The sequence below is a fragment of the Lontra canadensis genome, unplaced genomic scaffold (genome assembly GCF_010015895.1).
Source record: "Lontra canadensis isolate GAN:19392208 unplaced genomic scaffold, GSC_riverotter_1.0 scaffold9, whole genome shotgun sequence".
Classification (NCBI taxonomy): domain Eukaryota; kingdom Metazoa; phylum Chordata; class Mammalia; order Carnivora; family Mustelidae; genus Lontra; species Lontra canadensis.
Window position 1 is genome coordinate 39179279 of NW_022631003.1, and position 20798 is coordinate 39200076.

Below are 20798 nucleotides of genomic sequence, written 5' to 3' on the forward strand. Positions count from 1 at the left end.
GCCTAGATATAATTTAAAGATAAAATTTAAAATGTAGAATATAGAACAGAATGCTCCAAGTAAGAAAAGACTTAATAGTAGCTTAGATTTAGGGGTGCTTGGGTGACTCAGTCGGCTAAGCATCTACCTTTGGCTCAGGTCATGATCCCAGGGTCTTGGGATCGAGCCCCACGTGGGGCTCTGTGCTCAATCCAGAGTCTGCTTGCCCCTTCCCCTATCTGTGTGCTCTCTCTCTCAAATAGACAAATAAAATCTTTTTGTTTTAAATATTTTATTTATTTATTTGACAGACATAGATCACAAGGCTTTAACCCACTGAGCCACCCAGGTACCCCTAAACAAATAAAATCTTAAAAAAAAAAAAAAAAAGTAGTAGCCTAGATTTAAAAAGCTAAAGAGGTCGTTATGCTAAGTGATATAAGACAGAGAAAGATAAATGCCATATGAACTCCTTTATATGTGCAATCTAAAAAAATATGTATTTAAAAAAAGCTCACAGGGCACCTGGGTGGTTTAGTGGGTTAAAGCCTCTGCCTTCGGCTCAGGTCATGATCTCAGGGTCCTGGGATCGAGCCCCACATTGGGCTCTCTGCTCAGCAGGGAGCCTGCTTCCCTTCCCCTCTCTCTGCCTGCCTCTCTGCCTACTTGTGATCTCTGTCAAATAAATAAATAAAATCTTTTTTTAAAAAAAGCTCACAGATACAGAGAAGAGACTGGCAATTGCCGGCAGGTGGGGTGTGAGGGGTGGCAGGGTAGGGGATAGGAGAAATGACTGAATTATTTTCTGTGTTTATTTTAGTTTAAATAAATCAAAATAAATACATAAATAGCTAAAGAGATTTTTTAATTGAATACAAGATCAATGAATCAACAATTTATGGTTCTTCTACCAACACTTTCAATAACTTGTTCAATAGAAGTAAATATATCAGGAGAAAGAATGTAATAGAACTACTATATTCTGCCAAGACCACATCTGGAAGGAGGTTGAGTTCTAGATGCTAGACTTTAGGAACACTGAAAAACTGGAGACTTTCCAAAGCAGAGGAAGCAGAATGAAGGATCTATAGGCTACATCATATAAGGAGCAGATGATGAAAGTAGACCTACTGAGCTGATAAGAAAATATTCATTGGAGAGAGCATACAAGAGCAGGTTAAGGGCTGAATATTTAAAGTCATATACACACAAAAAGATGTATGTGGATTAATTCAATTAATTAATCCCAGAAGATTAATTCTGGCAGAGCCTAGGAGGACTGATGAATAAAAATGTAAATTTAAGCTCAGGACTGAAAAAACAAACCAACTTTATTTTTAGGGTCTAGTTATAATGATTTCAAAATGTGGAAGTTGTTCATCATCACTATAAGTGACATCAGAAATTATTATCACCGGATATATAATTACAAAGTCCAAAGTATTATTTGCAGATATGTGTCAATGGAGAGTCTTGAACTTAATGCTCAGTAATTGTTTATAATCTAAGAAGTTAACCAAATTAAAACCGAAATGGAAGCCAAACCTCCCCAAAAGTCTGAATCTCCATTTTGAAATCCTGTTGATGTGAGGTCACATCTATGAACCAAAGCCATAGAATTAGAACTATATAGCTTCAAATGTTCAAGAGGGTGATCTAATGCACAGTCAACTGCTACCATTACCTCTCAAACAGAAAATATGCATATATATTCCAACAAGCTGATCATAAAGAAAAAAACTCAGGTTAATAGTCTAAGACATAACAGTCTGAGACGTCAAAGGTTGTAATATTACTAAGTGAATATTTGCCTCCAGTGACTTGTGTAAGGCATTGCCACTGGGAGACGCCTCTTTCTCATTTTTATGTATTTTAATACCCTTGATTATTCAGACTTCTAAAGAAAAATAATCTCAACATTAAATATAGCATTTTACTAAGATACTGAAAAATACTCTCCAGTATTCACAACATTATGACTAATATTTTATAGAGATTACCTTACACCAAAGACAATTTTTAAAATACAGAAATTGAAAACATACATGCATGGTATTTCTTTCAATATTAAAATTAATCTGTTCACATTCTGAAATATAGAAATCAACTTAAAAATTGTTTAAGGTCCAATATTGCAAAGTTGTACAACAAACTGGTCTAAAGGAAAAAAAAATGTTTATTTTTTTCCATGCAAATCAGTAAAATCTTGTAATATTATAAATGAGATTAATTTCCTCTGCCTACCTTCTGGAAGATCTACTGATGATCGGCAAAATGGCCATAAACAGGGGAAACAAGTGCAAAAAGAGAGGAGACAAAATGATAAGTGGAAAGAGGAAGTGATAGAGAGAAATTAAGGGTCCAAAAAAAAAAACCAAAAAACACAGAACATGAAAAAATTCAACATTGTTATTCTTAAAACAGCATCTATCAGTAGAAAATATTTATTGTTTTAGAAAAACTCCTTTACTTTCTATTTCTTCTTATATTTTAGGTGTCAGAATATCTTTTCCCCCCAGCCTATCTTTTTTTCAGGTTTTCACAAAACCTTCCATAAACTTTTTACTTATAATCAGTAAACCAACCCAAAAAATACCTTATTTACCTCCCACACTTTGAAGGATTAAAAACATTTAATCATTGAGGAACAATGAAATCAATATTCATAGAACTTAATTTCTTTCAAATAAAAGATTCATAGACAGAAAAAACATCACAACCTTCTGTGCTATTATACAAAAAAAAAAGTTTGCCACTGCTTTGTCTAAAAGTATGACAAAAACATACTAAAATTAATATGTTTAAAAATATTAGTGTGTTTATATGGTTTACAACAAGTTACACATACAAAAGTGAGATATGCTGATAGTTTCTAGGAAGGCATCTTAGAACATCAATGAAATGCCAGAATGTAGGAAAGATAGAAAGTACCTGTGTACCTCCGACAGAGAGGAATCACTTTCATCAGACCTACAGTGAAAGAGTTAGAATTATGAGGAGAAAGAACACAGAGGTCAATAGGTAAAGACACTGAGATTGAACTGAAAACCAACAGTGTGAATAAAAGAAATATAGCAAACATTTCCTTTATAGCGAATGCCCTACTTTTCTATTTGCACTGGATATCTGCAAATTCAATGTACAGCTACATTTGGTAAAATATATTATTCTTATGTTATCTACTAAAACTTTGAGATAAAAACTTGTTCTTAGTGATCTACAGAAAACCTATCAATATTCACTTCTAAAATTTAGGCCCTGAGAGGAACAATATCGAGTAAGTAAAAACATCACTTCAAGATTCTTCCTATTTAATTTGATTAGTACTAGAAAATTTTCCTCATTTAAATAGCTATTAATGAATTTTATCCATCTTGATAATTACTTTGGATTTAGATTTTAATGTGGAAGTTGCACAAATACATTTTATATGTTTATATGCAAAGCAAATTACCCAAAAAGCAATAACCTTTGATTTTAACTTATCTCAAAAACATGGGAGTTCTCCTGACAAGGGAATCCCTCAGTAATACAGGACTTTAGTAGGATTTTAAAAATAGGTGAGCCACTCCTGTCAGTCCTACCCTGAAACTTCCAAGACTGGCAATAAGTCTGATTATCGTGAAAATCTATCCAGTTTGTACAATAGGCTTGGCAAGGAGGACAGTGAATGCTGACAAGGACTACAACCAGAAACAATATGTGGGATATGCTTCTACTGAAATATGCTACTCTCAAAAAAGAGTTTGGAAAGAAAATGATTCAAAAGGTAGGTGAGTCTTTGAACGTGTAGTCTGTTATTCTGAGTTTTAGCTTATAGAGATGATGATGGAGTCAAATTGGTAGCTTATAAAATATGTCTTTAGAAAGTATAAAACTATGACTAGATTGTTAAAATTACCAAAAGACTGATGGAAAACGTTATGCCTGTGAATGTAAGGCAGACAAAATTTAGTCATTCTTATCACTAGTGAAAATAGACTTCCCAAAGACATTCCTAATGTTCTTCTACTATTTTCTCAATTAAATGGGAACTGTGACTTAACAATGATAGAGTTTTTTTCCAATAACACATGATATTCATCTATCTAGATTATTTTAAAGAACATATCGTCTACTGATTAAACTATATTAAAATCTAATCAAGAACTTTATCTACAAATTAAGCAGATAAAAAATTCTTTCAAAATGTGTGCTTCTCTAGATCTACAGAGCCATCTAGCGTGATCTAAACATGCCAGACAGATTTTAAACAACATCTTAGAAATCTCAGAAGCTCTTGATGTACACAGGGAGATTATAGTATAGAAAACAAATAATAGGGGTGGGAGACTGAATATGAAATACATACATCCACAATGTTACCATTCAAAATCAAAGCAGGTAAGTCAGAGTTAATAAATATCTTACGGCGGGATTGTTAGTACCGAATTCTTGCAAGAGAGATTCTGGCTCAACGTGGGAACGTTTTTTCACTTCAAATTTAAGGCAAATTGTATTTCTCACACACCTCTAACTTCTCTTCCTCCACAACCCACTTTCAGTCCTAACCCCCTCCACCTATAAAGGAACTGTCTTTTATTCTTTTATTTTATTACTAAAGTTTTGTGATGGATTTGTGTCAAACAAGCAAATGGTAACAACATATGACAATGGTCTTTGTAAGCTGTTATATGCATGGAATGTAAAATGATTTACCTCTTTCCAACTCAGGCTATCTGGATTAGAGGCTTTTGTGGGTTCAGAGAAGCTGAAGAATCCCAAGAAATGTAAATTTCAAGTGGCCTCAAAGATATTTCAATTCTAATTTACTTAGAAAAGAAAAGGCAAGACAAGTGCTGAAAGTATAGCAATGCAAATCTACAACAGGGAATAATGTTCAGCAGGAAAATAATTTTCTCTCATCTTTTCTGTGTGCTTCATTTCCCATTAGAGAAACGTATCAAATATGGCAAGAGTTCACAAGTCAGACTTCATCTCCCACACAGAGATGGCTAAATGTTCTCTACAGACTGTATTGAAAGGTTCAGAATACTGTAATAAACAGAGGGGCTCTTTTCCATAAAGACTTACTTATCCTGCTGAACGGATGTGTTTCCCTGAGAAACAGTAAGACGGTTAAAAACATTCAGTTCATTACGGGGCCGGCTTGGTGGGGAAGAAGGAGGTGAAAGACTAGCCTCTGAAGTTCCAGAATCTGAGCTACAAGAAAAAAAGAACATTAAAATAGGTGGCTTTAATTGGTTATTATTTGTTAGGAATGTTATAAGAAACACGCTTAAAAAAAAAAAAAAAAAAAAAGCTTTCCATTAGAGAATTCCTTCCATCCTTTCTCTTCCTTTTTTGTAAGATAAAATACAACACTGAACAACTAAAAACAAAAAAACAAACAAAAAACCTTTATCACTGGATTGTGTTACATTGTCCACAAGGTGGCACTAAAGAAAAAGTTCAGTCTGCTGAAATCTAAAGTTGTTACAAAAAGAGCAAGCCAAATTTATTTTAGAGTTAAAACCAAGCTACTCACTTGACAGATGGGGAAAGAGAGCCAGAGTGTTTAAGAGCAATTTGCTTTTTCAATGATTCACATACTTTTATTTTTATACTACTTATTTGCTCCAAACCCCACCTCCCAATTATCCTTAAAACATTCAATCCAGTAGAAACAGGGAAATTACATCTTTAAATTCAGGAAACAAGGATGATTAGAAAGATAATTTCCATAACATTCATGTCAGCCAAACCAGGTAGACTGTGTTGGCACAGGGGAGGGATGGTATAAGATTGTCCACGTGGGTACAAAAAATATATGAAAACTCCTTTTTATGTTTATTTTTATGTTAAGAAAATTTGCTTTACTAATATTTAAATGTAGACTGGCACTGATACTCTCCCTCGAGACCATGTCAGGGTTCGACGCGTCACATGCAGCACCTCAGGTGACCTGAGGGAGGAGTGGGTGTGGCAAAGGATAGAGAGGTGACAAGGGGCTCACACCCCTCCATTCAACTTTCCACAGGTTGCCATATTGCAATTGACAAATGCCCAGTTAAGTAGATCATCAGATTATATTATGTGCTGTTAAGTAAATAACCCTCACAAAACACACGAAGTTTTTTTTAAAGATTTCAGCAAAAAACAACTTAAAAATAAAAGAACAGCAAGAGAATGGTACAACTAACACACCCTATGACTAACACTAGTTTTGTCAGCTACTTTAAAGAGGTAAAATCAGTGGCAGTTTGATCAGTCAAGAGCAATTTCAAATTTTTCTACAAGACGATCTGAAATACAGATTCACTAACCTTCATCTCAACTGTGTATGAACTTTTACAATGATATGAACAAATAATTGAAAAATAAATAAGGATACATGATTTGGGGCAAGCGTTCAAATATTTTTACAGGTGTGTGTGTGACCAAAAGGCATTTAGCGAAGCCCACAGCTGACTTGATTGTCTTATTAGTCAAATCAGTTATAACCATAGAACCAGCCTACACTTGGAAAATAACTTCACTATAGTCCTTTAGCATTTAAGTACAATAAACATTTTATGCAATCTAGTTGATAGAAAGTATGCGTAACTTACTGTTTTTGTTCCTTGGACTTTGATTTTTCTGCTTTTTCATATGCTTTTCTTCTGGTTATAGGGGAAGGCTCTGGTACTTTTTTCTCTGATAGAGATGACTGTCTGGAACTAAAAGAGGAAAAAGACTCTTTAATTATCAAATTTTAAAGATATACATACAACTTTGTCAGATATTCAACCCAAAAATTTTAATAGATTAATAACTGCAACTTGAGAAACTATTACTTGGGAACAAGAAACAAAACTAGGATAGGAATATATTACATGTGTAATTAGTTGATGGAAGCCTGACACCTATACTTTTAATTTGTAAACTGGCAATCTTATTAAATATATGCAAACCCATTATCTTTGAATACAAATATCAAACCTAGACTGCCAAATAGCTCAAATCAATCGTTTACTTGAAACATAGATAATTACGTTGCTTAGAATTATTTCAGTTGAAAAAAAGTTGTCTTTATAGTGTTACAAAAACAAAAATATTAGAATATCAGAATATGAAAAACAATAAGATTTAATGAATTAATATGAAGACACAGTCAAAAACAGACACACAATAATTTTACCTAATATTTAGATATTAGTAACTATATAAATTTTAATAATAAAAACATTCTTAACTTTAAATGCTGAATAGTGGCTATGTAATTAACAATTTAAAACTCTTATTTTTGTGTATGATGGTAATGAATTTTGATTAAAAAATGAATTTTTGCTATTGTAGGCTAGTTATATAATAAGAAAACATACTAAGGAATTATAAAGCAATATTACCAGAACCAGAATGGGCTTACATGATTCCCATTTGAAAGTGAAAGCTAAATATTTAAACTTCATGTACCTGACTTTTCTAATCAAAAGAAATCACATTTCAAAAACCCTTCATCAAGCTAAATCATAGAGGCCACCTGAGTAAATTATTTTACATCATGCAGTAAGTCATGCAGTAATGACTTACTAAGAGTTACCACACCAACCATGTTCAACTCTTAAATTTTTACAGGATGACACAAGCATCTGAATTTATGAAAACCTGAAAACAGATCATGTGAAATGACAGAGTCCAAAACATGTATTTTCCAACCTGTCAATAAGGATACACTTTAAAAATGAAAAAAAGCGGGGAGGGCAAAAAGAAGGTATTACCTGAATGTGGTTTCCAGGCCACAGATTTAGTCTTGAAGTCCCAAAAGTCTCAACTTAAATCTGTTCCTAAAATCTATTCTGTTTATATATCACTACCTTCACCAAAAGCATTTCTTCAACAGTCATCTTATCAAAAAAGCACTGAAGCCATAAGCTATACTGGTTAGCATTCTCTATCAGCAAATCCCATAGTTAATTTAGTTAATTACATAGGCTACATTAAGCACATGCAAGAAAGTTGCCATCATTAAAATTAAATTGGATGGAAAGGTAGCAGATGGGCTTACTGAATGGAAGACGACAGAAATATCTTCATAAAATGAAAGAAGTTTTTAAAAAGTTTTTTAAAAAGAAGGGAGTTATGGGAAACAGATACTCAAAGGGGAAAGTTTGTTATATTTTATTATTTGCTGAGTCCTGTAGTATGTGCCATTTTTTGGTCAATATTCCTCAACGCAGTAATGTAATCATTCCATAAATCATCTGCTAGATCATATGTGAGGGTTACTGGGAAAAAAAGTCATTAAAAATCTTTACCAGTGAATGACTGATCTAATTTTAATATAATTATCAAAAAATACAAACACACATAGTGTACACACACTACGGGTAGAGAGCTCTTTGTGCTCAAGACAGCAGGGAAAATTCTTAATAAGTTTTGTTTTGAAGAGAATGTCTTTTGTTCATATTATCATAAATGGGAGAGAAAATATTCCCTCCTGCAAATCTTTAATAATACCAATAAAAACATCTTGTGTATACCTTTATCCCAGACATGCAATGCAATGTGCTTCAAGGCAAAAAATTAGGAAAGCATAAAATGATAGTTTGTAATTGATATTTCTTTTTCTTTATAGGGTTAGCAAAGGTTTGCTTGCCATCCTGACCAGACACTTAAAACGAGAACATACATTAATTTAGAGCAAATCTGAGACTTTAAAGCTTCTGTTTTATATAATGGTTTTATAGACATAAATACCTGATTCGATATTCCTAAATAAATTTTGTAATTCATAACTCAGCCCTTGTGAAAATTATGACCCTTAAGAATGACCTTCAATCTTAGAAACAAGCAATGCAACTGAACAGAGAATATTTCATCTTAAATGATTTCAAATGTCAAAAAAATTAGGGGAGATAAACCTAACAGAAATTCTTTTGAAAACCAGAGATCTTATTTACATAATTCTTAAAAATAGAAATAAGAAATTAGCAACATGCATATAAAAAATTAAAAAAGAAAGAAAACAAAAAAGAAAAGCCAAAAGAAAGGAAGTTAGTGTAGCTGGGCCAGACTTACATGCTGCCTATCTTAGAAGGGAAGCCAGATGGGGGAGGGAGCTCTTTTTCCCTAGCAGAAGTACCACTTGTCTCTGTATTCATTCCAATCTCTTGCCCTTCTGCAACAGGTGTAAGAGGGCCAGGCAAGGAGGCATCTCCTGTACTAGTGTCTGAAGCTAGTTCACTGCTATCTGCATACAGCAATTCCATTTGAGTGGTGGTTCTCCTTCGGGCCTAGTCAGAGAATGGAAGGAAAAGCAATCAGGAGCAAACTTTTGCAGAAATGATTAGGGAATAGAGATTTAATATTAGTTTGAAATAGGTAAAAACACTGAGCATGTCATTTCCTAGCAAGTGTATCAAACACAGCTGTAAGATAGTAAAACAAGCCAGAGCTACAGCCAGATAAGACCTTGAGAGGCCATAATAATAGCCAACATTTCTACTGTACTTACTGTATGCCAGGCATTGATCAAATACCTTATTATATTAGCATGTACTACCATTATCCCAATGAGGAAACTAAGGCACAGAGAAGCTAAATAATTGACCCAAAGTCACACAGCTATTAAGTGGCAAAGCCAGATTCAAAAATAAGCAACTTGCCACCAATATGACTGCTATCCCTGACACTCATGGCCAGGTCTCCCAACATAGAATTTTTTTTAAAAAGAGAAAGCAGAAAGAAATTAAACCAAAAGTTAACTGCAGGGAAGTTCAACTAAATTCTAAATTCCTCCGTTTAAATGCTTTTTTTAATATCACTTTTAATTTTACATTTTTGATATCGCTTTTTAAATCTGCTTCTCAGATTTGCAACCTTGTCCTCCTGATGCCTTAGCTGTGTTTTTAACCTGCTTGCTAAGTAATTCAATACCAGCCTGCACCAGCTCTTGCATTGTGGTGAGGCAGGGGAAGGTTATTTTTCTAGAATCTAAACTCACTCTACACATTCCTTTCCTTGTTCGTGAAAACTAACTGACTATCCTGTTGTTGCTCAGTTGTTATTATCACTAAGGCATTAAAGGATAAGCAAGGTGTTTATCAGATTATAAGCCTCTAAAGAGCAAACACCCTGTTTTATTCAACTTTATATCCCCTTCACTGAGCACAGTGCTGATACATACCTATTTAACATACACAGTCAACTTTACTTTTTCAGTGATGAAAAACAGATGATACGAGATCATTTAAGGTATCTCTGAGGTTCAAAAGGAGTAGTAGGTAGCACCTCAGAAAATTTCTGGGAAAAAGGAAAGCCTTCCAACCAGTTTTTTACCTGGTCAGTTCTCCTCACTGCCAATAGCCCAAGGCAGAGACGAATATGTTTTTAGGAATCCCTAACCACAGTGGTTCCTTCAGCAGATGACCTTAGGGCCCCACTTCTTACCTCTCCAGCCTCCCAGCAGGGCATGAATAACTAGGCTTTCAGGGAGCCTGAAAGACATTCAGGACCTTAAGAGATTCTCTCCTCTACTTTAGATGGAATCCAAACCATACTAGGATGTTTTCTCTGAGTTTGGGTAACTTCTGCTTAGTCACTTAGAAAAATAAAATACAAACCACATGTTGCCAAGGATCGTACATAGAGCCTGGAGACTTTTTTTTTTTTTTTAATTGGCTTGACCAATTTGGTTTTAAATTTTTTTTAAGATTTTTATTTATTTATTTGACAGACAGAGATCACAAGTAGGCAGAGAGGCAGGCAGAGAGAGAGGAGGAAGCAGGCTCCCTGGTGAGCAGAGAGCCCGATGCAGGGCTCAATCCCAGGACCCTGGGATCATGACCTGAGCCGAAGGCAGAGGCTTTAACCTACTGGCCCACCCAGATGCCCCTTGACCAGTGTTTTAAAGACTAGTAAATCCTACATTAAAGTCTATATTTAAGGCCTCTTTGGAAAAAACAGTACCTAGTAGTCTCAGGCCTATATTCCTCATGACAAAAATAAGCCAGAGTTAAGTGATGGTTATTTGCTTAGAAGTGGCCTGTCCTCTTCAGGGAATCACAATGACCTCTACTCATTATTTTACAGCCAGCCAAATTACTCATTTACATTACCTGACTGTTCACTACGGTCCTTCAATCTGTCCTAATGCATTTTCACAGTGTTATTCTTTCAGGATCTGATTCTCTCCACTCATTTAACAAGTATTAACTAAGCACTATAAGAATTCTTTGTTTTTAAACATCTTAAGATGGTTAATTAATTCATCTATCAAATGCGACCAACTCTCAATCTAGAATTTTAACATTCTAGAATGTTAAAATTTCAAAAATTTCCTGCTAATTTACAAATTTTGCAAATTCATGCTGTATGCCACTACAGCATCTATCATCTCCTATATTACTAGGAAATTTCGGTGACTTTAATAAATTAGCACATTACTTCCTTAACAGGTAATAAAACTTTTAGGTAAAACCTGGAAGAAAAAAAGAATTGCTCTCCACAGTCATGTCTTCTCTAGTAGAAAAAGTGCCATAATGTGCTAAAGCACAAGTTCCAAAAAGCAGAATGTTTCAATATACTTTTTTTCCCAAAGGAGAATATGATAATTATAGAACTAAATTTCTTATACAGGGGAGCTCTGAGAAAAGTATGCCAATTTGCTAACCTACTAAGGGTCTGAAGCCTATGTGTGTGTTTATTTTTGAGAGAGAACGTGCAAGCATAGGGGGTGGGGAAGTGGGGTGGAGGGGCAGAGGGAGAGAGGAAATGTTATGTAGGCTCCATGCCCAGCACAGAGCCAGACACAGGGCTCAATCTCTTGATCTTGAGATCATGACTTGAGCCAAAATCAAGAGTCAGACATTTAACCAACTGAGCCACCCAGGCACCCCTAAAACTCATGTGTTTAATAGTGATAACAAAAAACAGTGGGAAAGGATGCTTACCTGCTATTTTCAGTTCCCCTTACCTTGCTTTTAGGTTTCACTTCTCCACAAAGTTTCATAAGGTCTGAAGATAGTGTGCTATACCCAAATAAATAATTAACCACAGATTAAAGGGGAACTTAGAGAAAACTGTATGTCCTCTCTGATTATAACCATAGAAAGCATCTTACATGTCTATGGGGAAGAAAAGACAATATTTAAAATCAAAATGAACTAATTAAAAAATAATTCATTTTCTTTCCTTAAATATCCCAGTAAATTTTATTTTAAAATTTGTGGTGGTTAAATATGGCTTAGATTGGTTTCCATAATACCGTTTCTAATGCTACTCACTTAGCCATAAAGTTCAAATTAGTTGTTTTATGGCAATTGTTTGAAGCAACAAGAAAAATATTTAAAACATTATAGAAACAAGTAAAATCTTTAAGTTTCTAAGGGCTCTCTTACCTTCCTTCTGATCCTGGGCTGTTTAAGGGTGCCTCTTCATCAGTACTATCCTCTACATTTTCTAAAACAAAAACAAATGTCCAAAAGCTAAGTATTATCCACATGTCATAATTTGAATGATAAAAATCCCCATGCCATAATAAACATCAGCCCAATGTCTCAACATAGGCAGTTCGGTTTTAGTTACTGAATCCGAATAGAAATGTAGAAAAATATTTCTAAGAAACCCCTCTGATTATGTGTCCTAAAATGAGAAAAGGTGTTCAAAATAAGAAAAAATCAGAAGTTCGAATCATAAAACAAAGAACAACAACATTCATAGGATGGAAATGAGATCATGTATTTATCAGAGTATGTGTAACTGTATATTTTTCAGAGTATATACTTATGCCAAGCCCTCCAAACATGAAAAACCACTGAGTAAAATATAAAATTAAAATAAATGTTGCATGAGCTCCTTTTAATGTAGTAAGCCAATTTCAAAAATTATGTACGTGTAAACATACTTTCTGTATTTTAATCAGTACGCCCCTGACTTCAATATCTTCCTTTATTTTTATTTTTGTTTTCAAGTAGAGGGTAAGCATGTGTGCCTATGTGAAGGTATCGAGAAGTTAAACATCCTCATGCAGCTCGTTCACATGTACGTAAAAGACAAAAACAGTAGGTCTGCATGCAAGAGTTTTGTAACTGAATACAAGTAAATCACCACTATTTCAGAACAACTGTAACAGACTGGTAGGAGAGGAGAAAAAGCAAACAAGGAAATTAGGAGGAAGTCAACAAATCAAACAGCCACTGAAAGCAAACTATGTAAAATGTCAGTGAGCCCCTACATAGATGCAGGTTTTTAAAACATACACATTTTATTATAAAACCAATCCACAGAAGTAACAACATTACAGATTACTTATATTAATGAAAAATATGTACAATTCATCCTCTTTTCACTTTTAATTCTATACATGTGGATTGCGGGCAACTAATTCCTTTCTCGGATCCTCCCTTTCTTCTTCACTGGTTACCAGATACTTTGTTAGAAATTCAGTAATAGTTGATACGTGATAGTATTATCTAAAATGGAGCCCATCGAGGACCCACACAAAGGGAATTTATTTTCTGGGATGAAGAAAACTGTGGTCTTGAAGGCAGTGTGTATCTGAAAGCCCACCATTAGAGGGAGGCTCAAGGACTTGCTCCAGGGACAGGATAACTGAGTGCCAAGGTGACTGCCTTCATTGATAATATAGAACATGAGGTTATAAAGAAATGACAAACTAGTCTTCATTTTCCCATGTATAAAAGCGGGCTAAGATTGGCTAGTATTTTTCTTGTAGAAACCAGTTAGTATGAAACCAGTTAGTATGTTAAACATCATGTGAGTGCTTAGTAAAAACGTAACTCCTGCTGATACATGTATGCATAATTAGAGATAATTATGGTTTGACATAACCAACCTGGCAAAAGGAGAGAGGCCCCCACCCAGAAAGTCACCAAGTCAAACTCCTCTTCAGGACTGAACTTGGTCTGAGCACTACAGTCTTTGGCCAACCGGTCATGCCATCACCCCACTGTTGTACTCTTAACTCTGAGAACACACATCTAGGCCACTATCAGCTTCTTTTCTCATCACCAAAGAATTAAAGCTTAAGGCAGAGAGACTTGCAACTCCCGAATGCCTTAAAGCTCATCTTTACCAGTTAAAGTTGCACGGTCTCATATCACTGAAAGTTAACCAAGTATTTTTAAGTCTTTAAGTTTAAAAAAAAAAAAGAAAAGTAATAAAAATAGTATATAGAAAATGGTTAGCATAGCAGCCCCAAACCACTATCCTTAGAAAGGCCTGCTTGTGGGCACCTGGGTGGCTCAGTGGATTGAAGCCTCTGCCTTGGGCTTGGGTCATGATCTCAGGGTCCTGGGATCGAGCCCCACATTGGGCTCTCTGCTCAGCGGGGAGCCTGCTTCCTCCTCTTTCTCTCTGCCTGCCTCTCTGCCTACTTGCGATCTTCGTCTGTCAAATGAATAAATAAAATCTTAAAAAAAAAAAAAGAAAGAAAGAAAGGCCTGCTTGCTAAGCTGGACTTCGCCTGGCATCTGGAAACTTGACTCTCAGAGTGTCCCAGTCACTAGTTAACTACTGAAGGTACTTAGAATGTTTGTATGGTCTATGCTAAACTCCTGCCTTCCTTCTGGAAGTCTTGAGTCCTGGTACCTACTACATAGACAGTACATATGTGACCAGTCCCCAGGAAAAACTTCAGGTTCTGAGTGTATGGACTTCCCTGGGCAAAAAAGTTGTACACATGCTGCTGCATTTTCATTCCAAAGGGAAAGGAACATTCTGTGTTATCTCCCCAGGAGGGAGAGAGCATAAGGAAAACCAGACATGGATTCCTCTGGACTACATCTGTGGTTTTTTTTCTGTCTTATGATTCAGTTGTGTATCCTTCCTACATGAATCTTTGCCATGAATACAACCATACGCTGAGCCCCATGAGTCCTCATAGCAAGTCTCCAAAGGTAGGGATGATCTTAGGGACCCTAACATAGTTAAGGAAAAAAGAAGAGGATAATAAAGATGCTCTTCAAAGGCTACCAAAGTACCCACACATTAGCAAGGCCCACCTTCTAGCCTTATGGTCCATCATTGTAGGCCATGTACTTGTTGCTCAGGGCAAGAACCTGCCTGAAGGCCCCATGCGTACAATACTGTGGCTGAGTCTCTGCCTTTTAGTTTAGTCATTGCCTGGAGTGACTCTTCTCTCTTCCTCTTCCACCTTATCTTTTGCCTAGCTAACTTTTTTCTTCTTTTGTGTTTCAGCTCAAATATCACCTCTTCCAAAAAGCTTTTATCAACTACTCCCTTCCTATTGGGTGGCCCCACTCTGTGTTCCTATTAACTCCCTATTATAGATCTCAGTCACTGCCCTCACTGAATGTATCCTACTCTTCATGGTCTGTCACCCTCAGCAAGGCATCAAGTCAATGAGGGCAAGACTTTGTGTCTTACTTGGATCCCAGCGCTCAGCCTGAGGCTTGAGGTAAAATTACAGTTAAGTGCAGTTCTCTAGCTTCTGTGAACTTAAACTTCCATTTTTTTTTTTCCTCTTTCCATGCTTTTCCTCCAAAGCACCTCTAGGCTAGATTATGGCCCCCATCTAGAGCACAGACTTCAGTCACAGAGACATACGTTACATCAGCTGAATGGGTTTCCACTCTCTGGTTCTGACCCTTTTTCAACCGTAGATAAATGAAAATTGTTTGAAAGTTATGAAAAAGTAGCACTGCCCATCAAATAAGCAGTTTAATATCTTCTGCACAAAAGGACATTAAGAAGGACATGTGCATTTTCTTCCAAGTTAAAAGAGACAATGGACTTAAATAAAAGTTCACCTATTGTTATGGGCTGGGCGACAAAGAACAAAGACAAGGAGCAGGAGAGTTAGGAAGAAGAACAGAAAGAGCAGAAACGTGCCTCAAAACATGTGGAATGTCAAAAAATTCTAGTTATGATCCAGGAATTTGGGCAGTCTTGATTAGGAGATAACCAATCCTATCTTTTCTACCTATATTTGTTATAGCTTGATCAGATTAAAAATAGTAGCTTTTCTATACCTAAATTATGTAGTTGATCTCAAGGAAATACTACGTTGAGATTAACATGTGATATAAACATCTAATAAATCAAACAGCTCATGTATTTTATCTGTGTAACATCTTATTTAAAACAAATTCAGATGAATAGATTATGTTTATTCTAATGACACAGACAGGTAAGTATATTTACTCTTTCAGTTACATTCCTTTCCTTTAAGTATAAAAACTTTTGGCAGCTGTGTACTCAGGAAAAGAAAAGTTCAGATCAGATTTTGAAATAATTTTAATTAAATAAAAACTGTTCCAAAATAATCATTCAGAAAAATCAAAAGTAATAAAATTGCCCTGATACTCCTGGTCCTTCATGTGTATAATCACTAAGAGGACTGGATGTAGTTGATGTGAATGTTGTAGTGGCAAGAGAAAGAGGTTGAAAATTTCTGTACTTGTTTATCTCTAAAGCCCATTCTAATCTGAAAATATTATAAATATTATTTTAATCTGTTCATATAAAATGCTTTGAATAGTTTTATTCAATTTATATTAAAATATATGTGTTGAATTTTATAAAAATTAAGAATAGTTGAGACCCAAGGGATGCCTGGGTGGCTCAGTTGGTTGAGCGGCTGCCTTCGGCTCGGGTCATGATCTCAGCGTCCTGGGATCGAGTCCCACATCGGGATCCTTGCTTAGCGGGAAGCCTGCTTCTCCCTCTGCCTCTGCCTGTGCACTCTCTCTCTCTCTCTGACAAAATAAAATAAAAAATCTTTATAAAAAAAAAAAAAGAATAGTTGAGACCCTATCAAGTATATACCAAAGATATATGCTAAGGAAAGTTAATTATGAGGTTAAAACAGATGCAAGTTAACAGATATATTTAAAAATTAAAGAAATGGGGGGGCGCCTGGGTGGCTCAGTGGGTTAAGCTTTTGCCTTCAGCTCAGGTCATGATCCCAGGGTCCTGGGATCGAGCCCCGCATCGGGCTCTCTGCTCAGCAGGTAGCCTGCTTCCCCCTCTCTCTCTGCCTGCCTGTCTGCCTACTTGTAATCTCTCTCTCTCTGTCAAATAAATAAATAAAATCTTTAAAAAAAAAATTAAAGAAATGGGTACTCCATTTTTTCCCTACAAGAAAGAGAAAGAAGGGCTTATGAAACTAGAGCCACAGCTGCAGGTCAAAAAATAAAAGAAAATTAACTAAAGCCTACTTCTTTAAATATCTAATATTTTTAAATTAGGAATATATAGGAAAGACAAAAGACTTAGTTGTTTGTGCTCATGGATACATTTCAGAAAAGAGCATGCAAAAACCAGCTGGCTGCCAATAAAAATTTTAAACATAAGATGTACCACAATTAGTGTACATGAACAATTAGTAATTCATGCAGCTGTAGGGTACACAGAAAGCTAAACATACTTACCTAAAGGTACGCTATCTAGATCTGTGTAAATAACAGCAAAAAGGAAACAAAAAGCAATACTCCAATCAAAACAGATCCAATGTTAAGAACTCCCACATAAAATAAGATTATGCACCATTTATAAGATATGTAGAATAGATGCCATAAGAAAACACTTATTATTTTTCAAGGTTGTTAGATATGCAGAGTAAAGTGATGAAACTTAGTTAATATTTTAAATAACCAATTCAGAAACTTGGTTGATCCACAAAAACTAATTGCTTAATAAGGTTAAATAAGCCTTTTTAAGTTGGTAATCATTTCTTGGAATGACAATAATTACATCCCCCAAATTTATACATGCAAATTAAAGAAGGAGTAATTATCAAAAGCATAAGTAAATATAGCATCTATTCAGTCAAACAACAAGGGGAAAGAGGTATAGTATAGCATTCTCAAAGAGCAAAGCTACCATGCAATTCATTTAACTGAAATTTAGTCCAAAGTACCTTGTAAAGCATGGCCTAGTAGAGCATCTAGCTCAGGATTTAACTCTGCTTTCTCTTTCAACATATGGAATAGGAGCTGGTTTTGTGTAGCACTGGTTATTTCAGTTTGTTTAAGCCGACCTTCAAGTACTTTAATTTGAGCCTCTTTCTGGGCAGCCTGAAGACCCTGTAATTACACAGAAACATAATAACAACAAAAACAACAACAACAATTATCTTAGGTCGTACAAAACAGAATCTACTACACAAAGATCTGTATCAAATAGCAAGTATATATGATACATGGACTTTGACATCAGATAGACCTTGATTCATGGAAGCTCTTCCACTTACTAGCCTAGTGATCTTAAGCTAATTACCTCATCTTCCTGATTGTGTTTCCTCATCTGCAAAATGATATGAATAATACCTACCTCCTAGCACACTGTAAAGATTAAGCAGAACATAAAATAAAGGGTCTAGCACAGCCCCAAAGTAGTGTTAAAAAAAAAAAAAGTGACTTAGAAATCATTATCACCTTCAACATTTAGGCATAAGTTTCTTATAGCTGACAGGTTAATGCATTTACATTCAAAGAGGAGGGAAGTGTCACTGTATTTTTTTCCTTTCTGATCTTCTTTTGAACTGTAAAGAATCAATATTAAACCAAAATTATGATACCAAATTTGTCTGCACCACCCAAGAGATTTTTCTTTTCATTTTTCCTTTGGTAAAGCAAAAGGTAAATTGTTTCTTGTTTAAGCTTTTATCTCTTCTACTACACAAGTACAATGGATGACAAGCTAATGAAATTGATCTAAACAGCGCTGCCTTTTCTTAACTCTAAAGAAAGATAAAAGAATGTTTTTCAATTAAAAGAAATCTTACTTATTACAGAGGAAAGTGTCACTGGAGAAAGATAAACAAAATGATTTAATCAAAACTTGGGTTTTCAATAATGGGGTAGTTAGAGCATACCTTATTAATACCCATTGACAAGAAGTGATCCAGCAGATATCGGGCTTCTGTAAGTGTGCAAGCATTAATGACTGCACTGACATCCAATGTTTCTCCTTCCTCCTACAACAAACCAGCATATGATGAACATTACTTTGAGCTGAATGTATTCTAACAGAAGCAAAAGCCTATTATTTCATTTATTTATTTGGTAGTATCGGGTTAGTTAAGGAGACTCTTGAGGAAAACGTAAAATATGATCTCTACCCCAAGAAACATGTGCGCCCGTTGAAAAGAAAAAACACACCTGAGCAGTTAAGAATCCAGGGTGGCTCAACAAATGATATACATTTTTAAACATTTTTGATTTTACAAACGATAAATAATATGACAGAATCAACAAAGAAATCTGGAGAGCAGGCAGGGAGTGATATTCACGCAAAACCTAACAATCATATTAAACCAATAATTTAAAAATTCCTTGATATAAAAATTCAAAGTGCTTTTAATGATAAATATGAAAATATCTTCTTTAAGTGATTCAGCATTTTTTTACAATTACAAACCTTTGCTTCTTCCATCTGCATGATGTTGGCTTGACAATCAGAGATACTGTCATTGATGTAATCTATATTAGCAGATAATGACTCCATCTCCTCATTGATGTTAACCACATTTTTATCTCCCTCTCCACTCTCCTTGATGATCTTTTCCCGTCTTTTTGAAAGTTTCTCTCGTCTTTTTGTGAGTTCTTCCCGTTGCTATTGAGAAGACAGATTGGATTTCAAGAAATAATATTGATCTGGGACCATAAGAACAGTAGGCTAAGTGAAATAAATGAGTCACAGAAGGACAAATATTGCAAGATTCCATTTATATGTGGTGTCTAAAATAGTCAAACTCATAGATGCTCTAAATAAAATGGTGGTTGCCAGGGGCTGGGGAGAGGTGTCATTTGATGGGTCTGAAGTTTCAGCTACACAAGATGAGTAAGTTCTAGAGATCTGTTGTACAACAGGTGCCTATAATTAACAACAATGTGCTGTACACTTAAAAATGTGTTAAGAAGGTCGATCTCATGCTGTCTGTTCTTACCACAATTAAAAAAAGCAAAACAAAAAAAAAGAAATGATGTTCACCTAGTTACACATAATGCAATCAAAACTCACCCCCCAAAAAAAGGAAGAAAAAAAATTGGTAAGTATTCATTTACCCAGAGATTAAATTTGGAAAACTAAAAGTAAGAGCCAGCTAAGGAAGAACATATCTACGTTCTGTTCCCCACACCTTGAGGAGTCTATTCATATCCGCCTCCATGTTGGAAATAGTCATTTTCTGCATGATGATGTCTGTGACCCTGCGCTCAAGAAGCTGCCACTTCATGCGAGCTGTCTTGGAAGTAAACACTCGGCCAGTCAATCCTTTCCTCTGATATTTTTTCCTATAATCATACAAAAACAAACACATGTAATTACTTAGATGCTGATTTGATTGTACCCTGCCAAATAATGAACTGTTTTTCACCGAAGTCCAACATTTAGTCATAATGCCACAAAGATTGTATCAGAAGAAACAGGAGAATTGTACTGACCTGGCTCCATTTGTTGCGGGCGTTGGTAAGGCCTGGACTCTTGCCACAGGAATTCTCATTTTCTGCTGGGCTCCTGCCCTTGATACATCTGCTTCCACAGCAGCTGCACTGGAACCCGCGTCCTGAACAGGGGTATCAGATGAGCTCAGCTTCCGAGTGACCTTCCCAGCCACTCTGTCGGACATGGGCCTCACTTGCCTGCGAAGAGCTGTAACCTGAAGGAGCAAGAGAGACTGACTCGTCCTCTAGTCTACAGACATACAACATTTACCTCAAAGCCAGAGCATTTCCTCTAAATGACTGACTTGCCTCTTCAGTTTTGCGACGAAGAACCACTTCTTGGTTTCTTTTTTGGGCTTCCAGAAGTCTAAGTTGATGCTATAAGATAATAACAAATACATTAAAATGGTAAACTGAAAGATACAATGC

The 20798-nt window shown here is 35.5% G+C and overlaps 1 protein-coding gene across 11 annotated transcripts in view; it reads right to left on the reverse strand.

Annotated features, from left to right (window-relative positions):
- The window catches only part of KIF21A (kinesin family member 21A), a 151757-nt gene that overhangs the window by 18251 nt on the left and 112708 nt on the right, over window positions 1–20798 (reverse strand). For 2 of the 11 annotated variants that reach the window (XM_032855347.1, XM_032855353.1), the window contains 14 exons: window positions 20679–20747; window positions 20370–20584; window positions 20066–20219; window positions 19345–19539; window positions 18800–18901; window positions 17843–18008; window positions 17355–17375; window positions 12339–12399; window positions 11915–11969; window positions 9019–9233; window positions 6570–6677; window positions 5053–5181; window positions 2911–2949; window positions 2224–2235 (listed from right to left, as the gene is read on the reverse strand). In XM_032855347.1, coding sequence (XP_032711238.1) covers window positions 2224–2235; window positions 2911–2949; window positions 5053–5181; window positions 6570–6677; window positions 9019–9233; window positions 11915–11969; window positions 12339–12399; window positions 17355–17375; window positions 17843–18008; window positions 18800–18901; window positions 19345–19539; window positions 20066–20219; window positions 20370–20584; window positions 20679–20747 — 1541 coding nt within the window. Of the gene's footprint in view, window positions 1–2223; window positions 2239–2910; window positions 2950–5052; window positions 5182–6569; window positions 6678–9018; window positions 9234–11914; window positions 11970–12338; window positions 12400–17354; window positions 17376–17842; window positions 18009–18799; window positions 18902–19344; window positions 19540–20065; window positions 20220–20369; window positions 20585–20678; window positions 20748–20798 lie in introns of all 11 variants that reach the window. The other 9 variants (XM_032855350.1, XM_032855346.1, XM_032855357.1 and 6 more) reach the window with 7 other exon arrangements.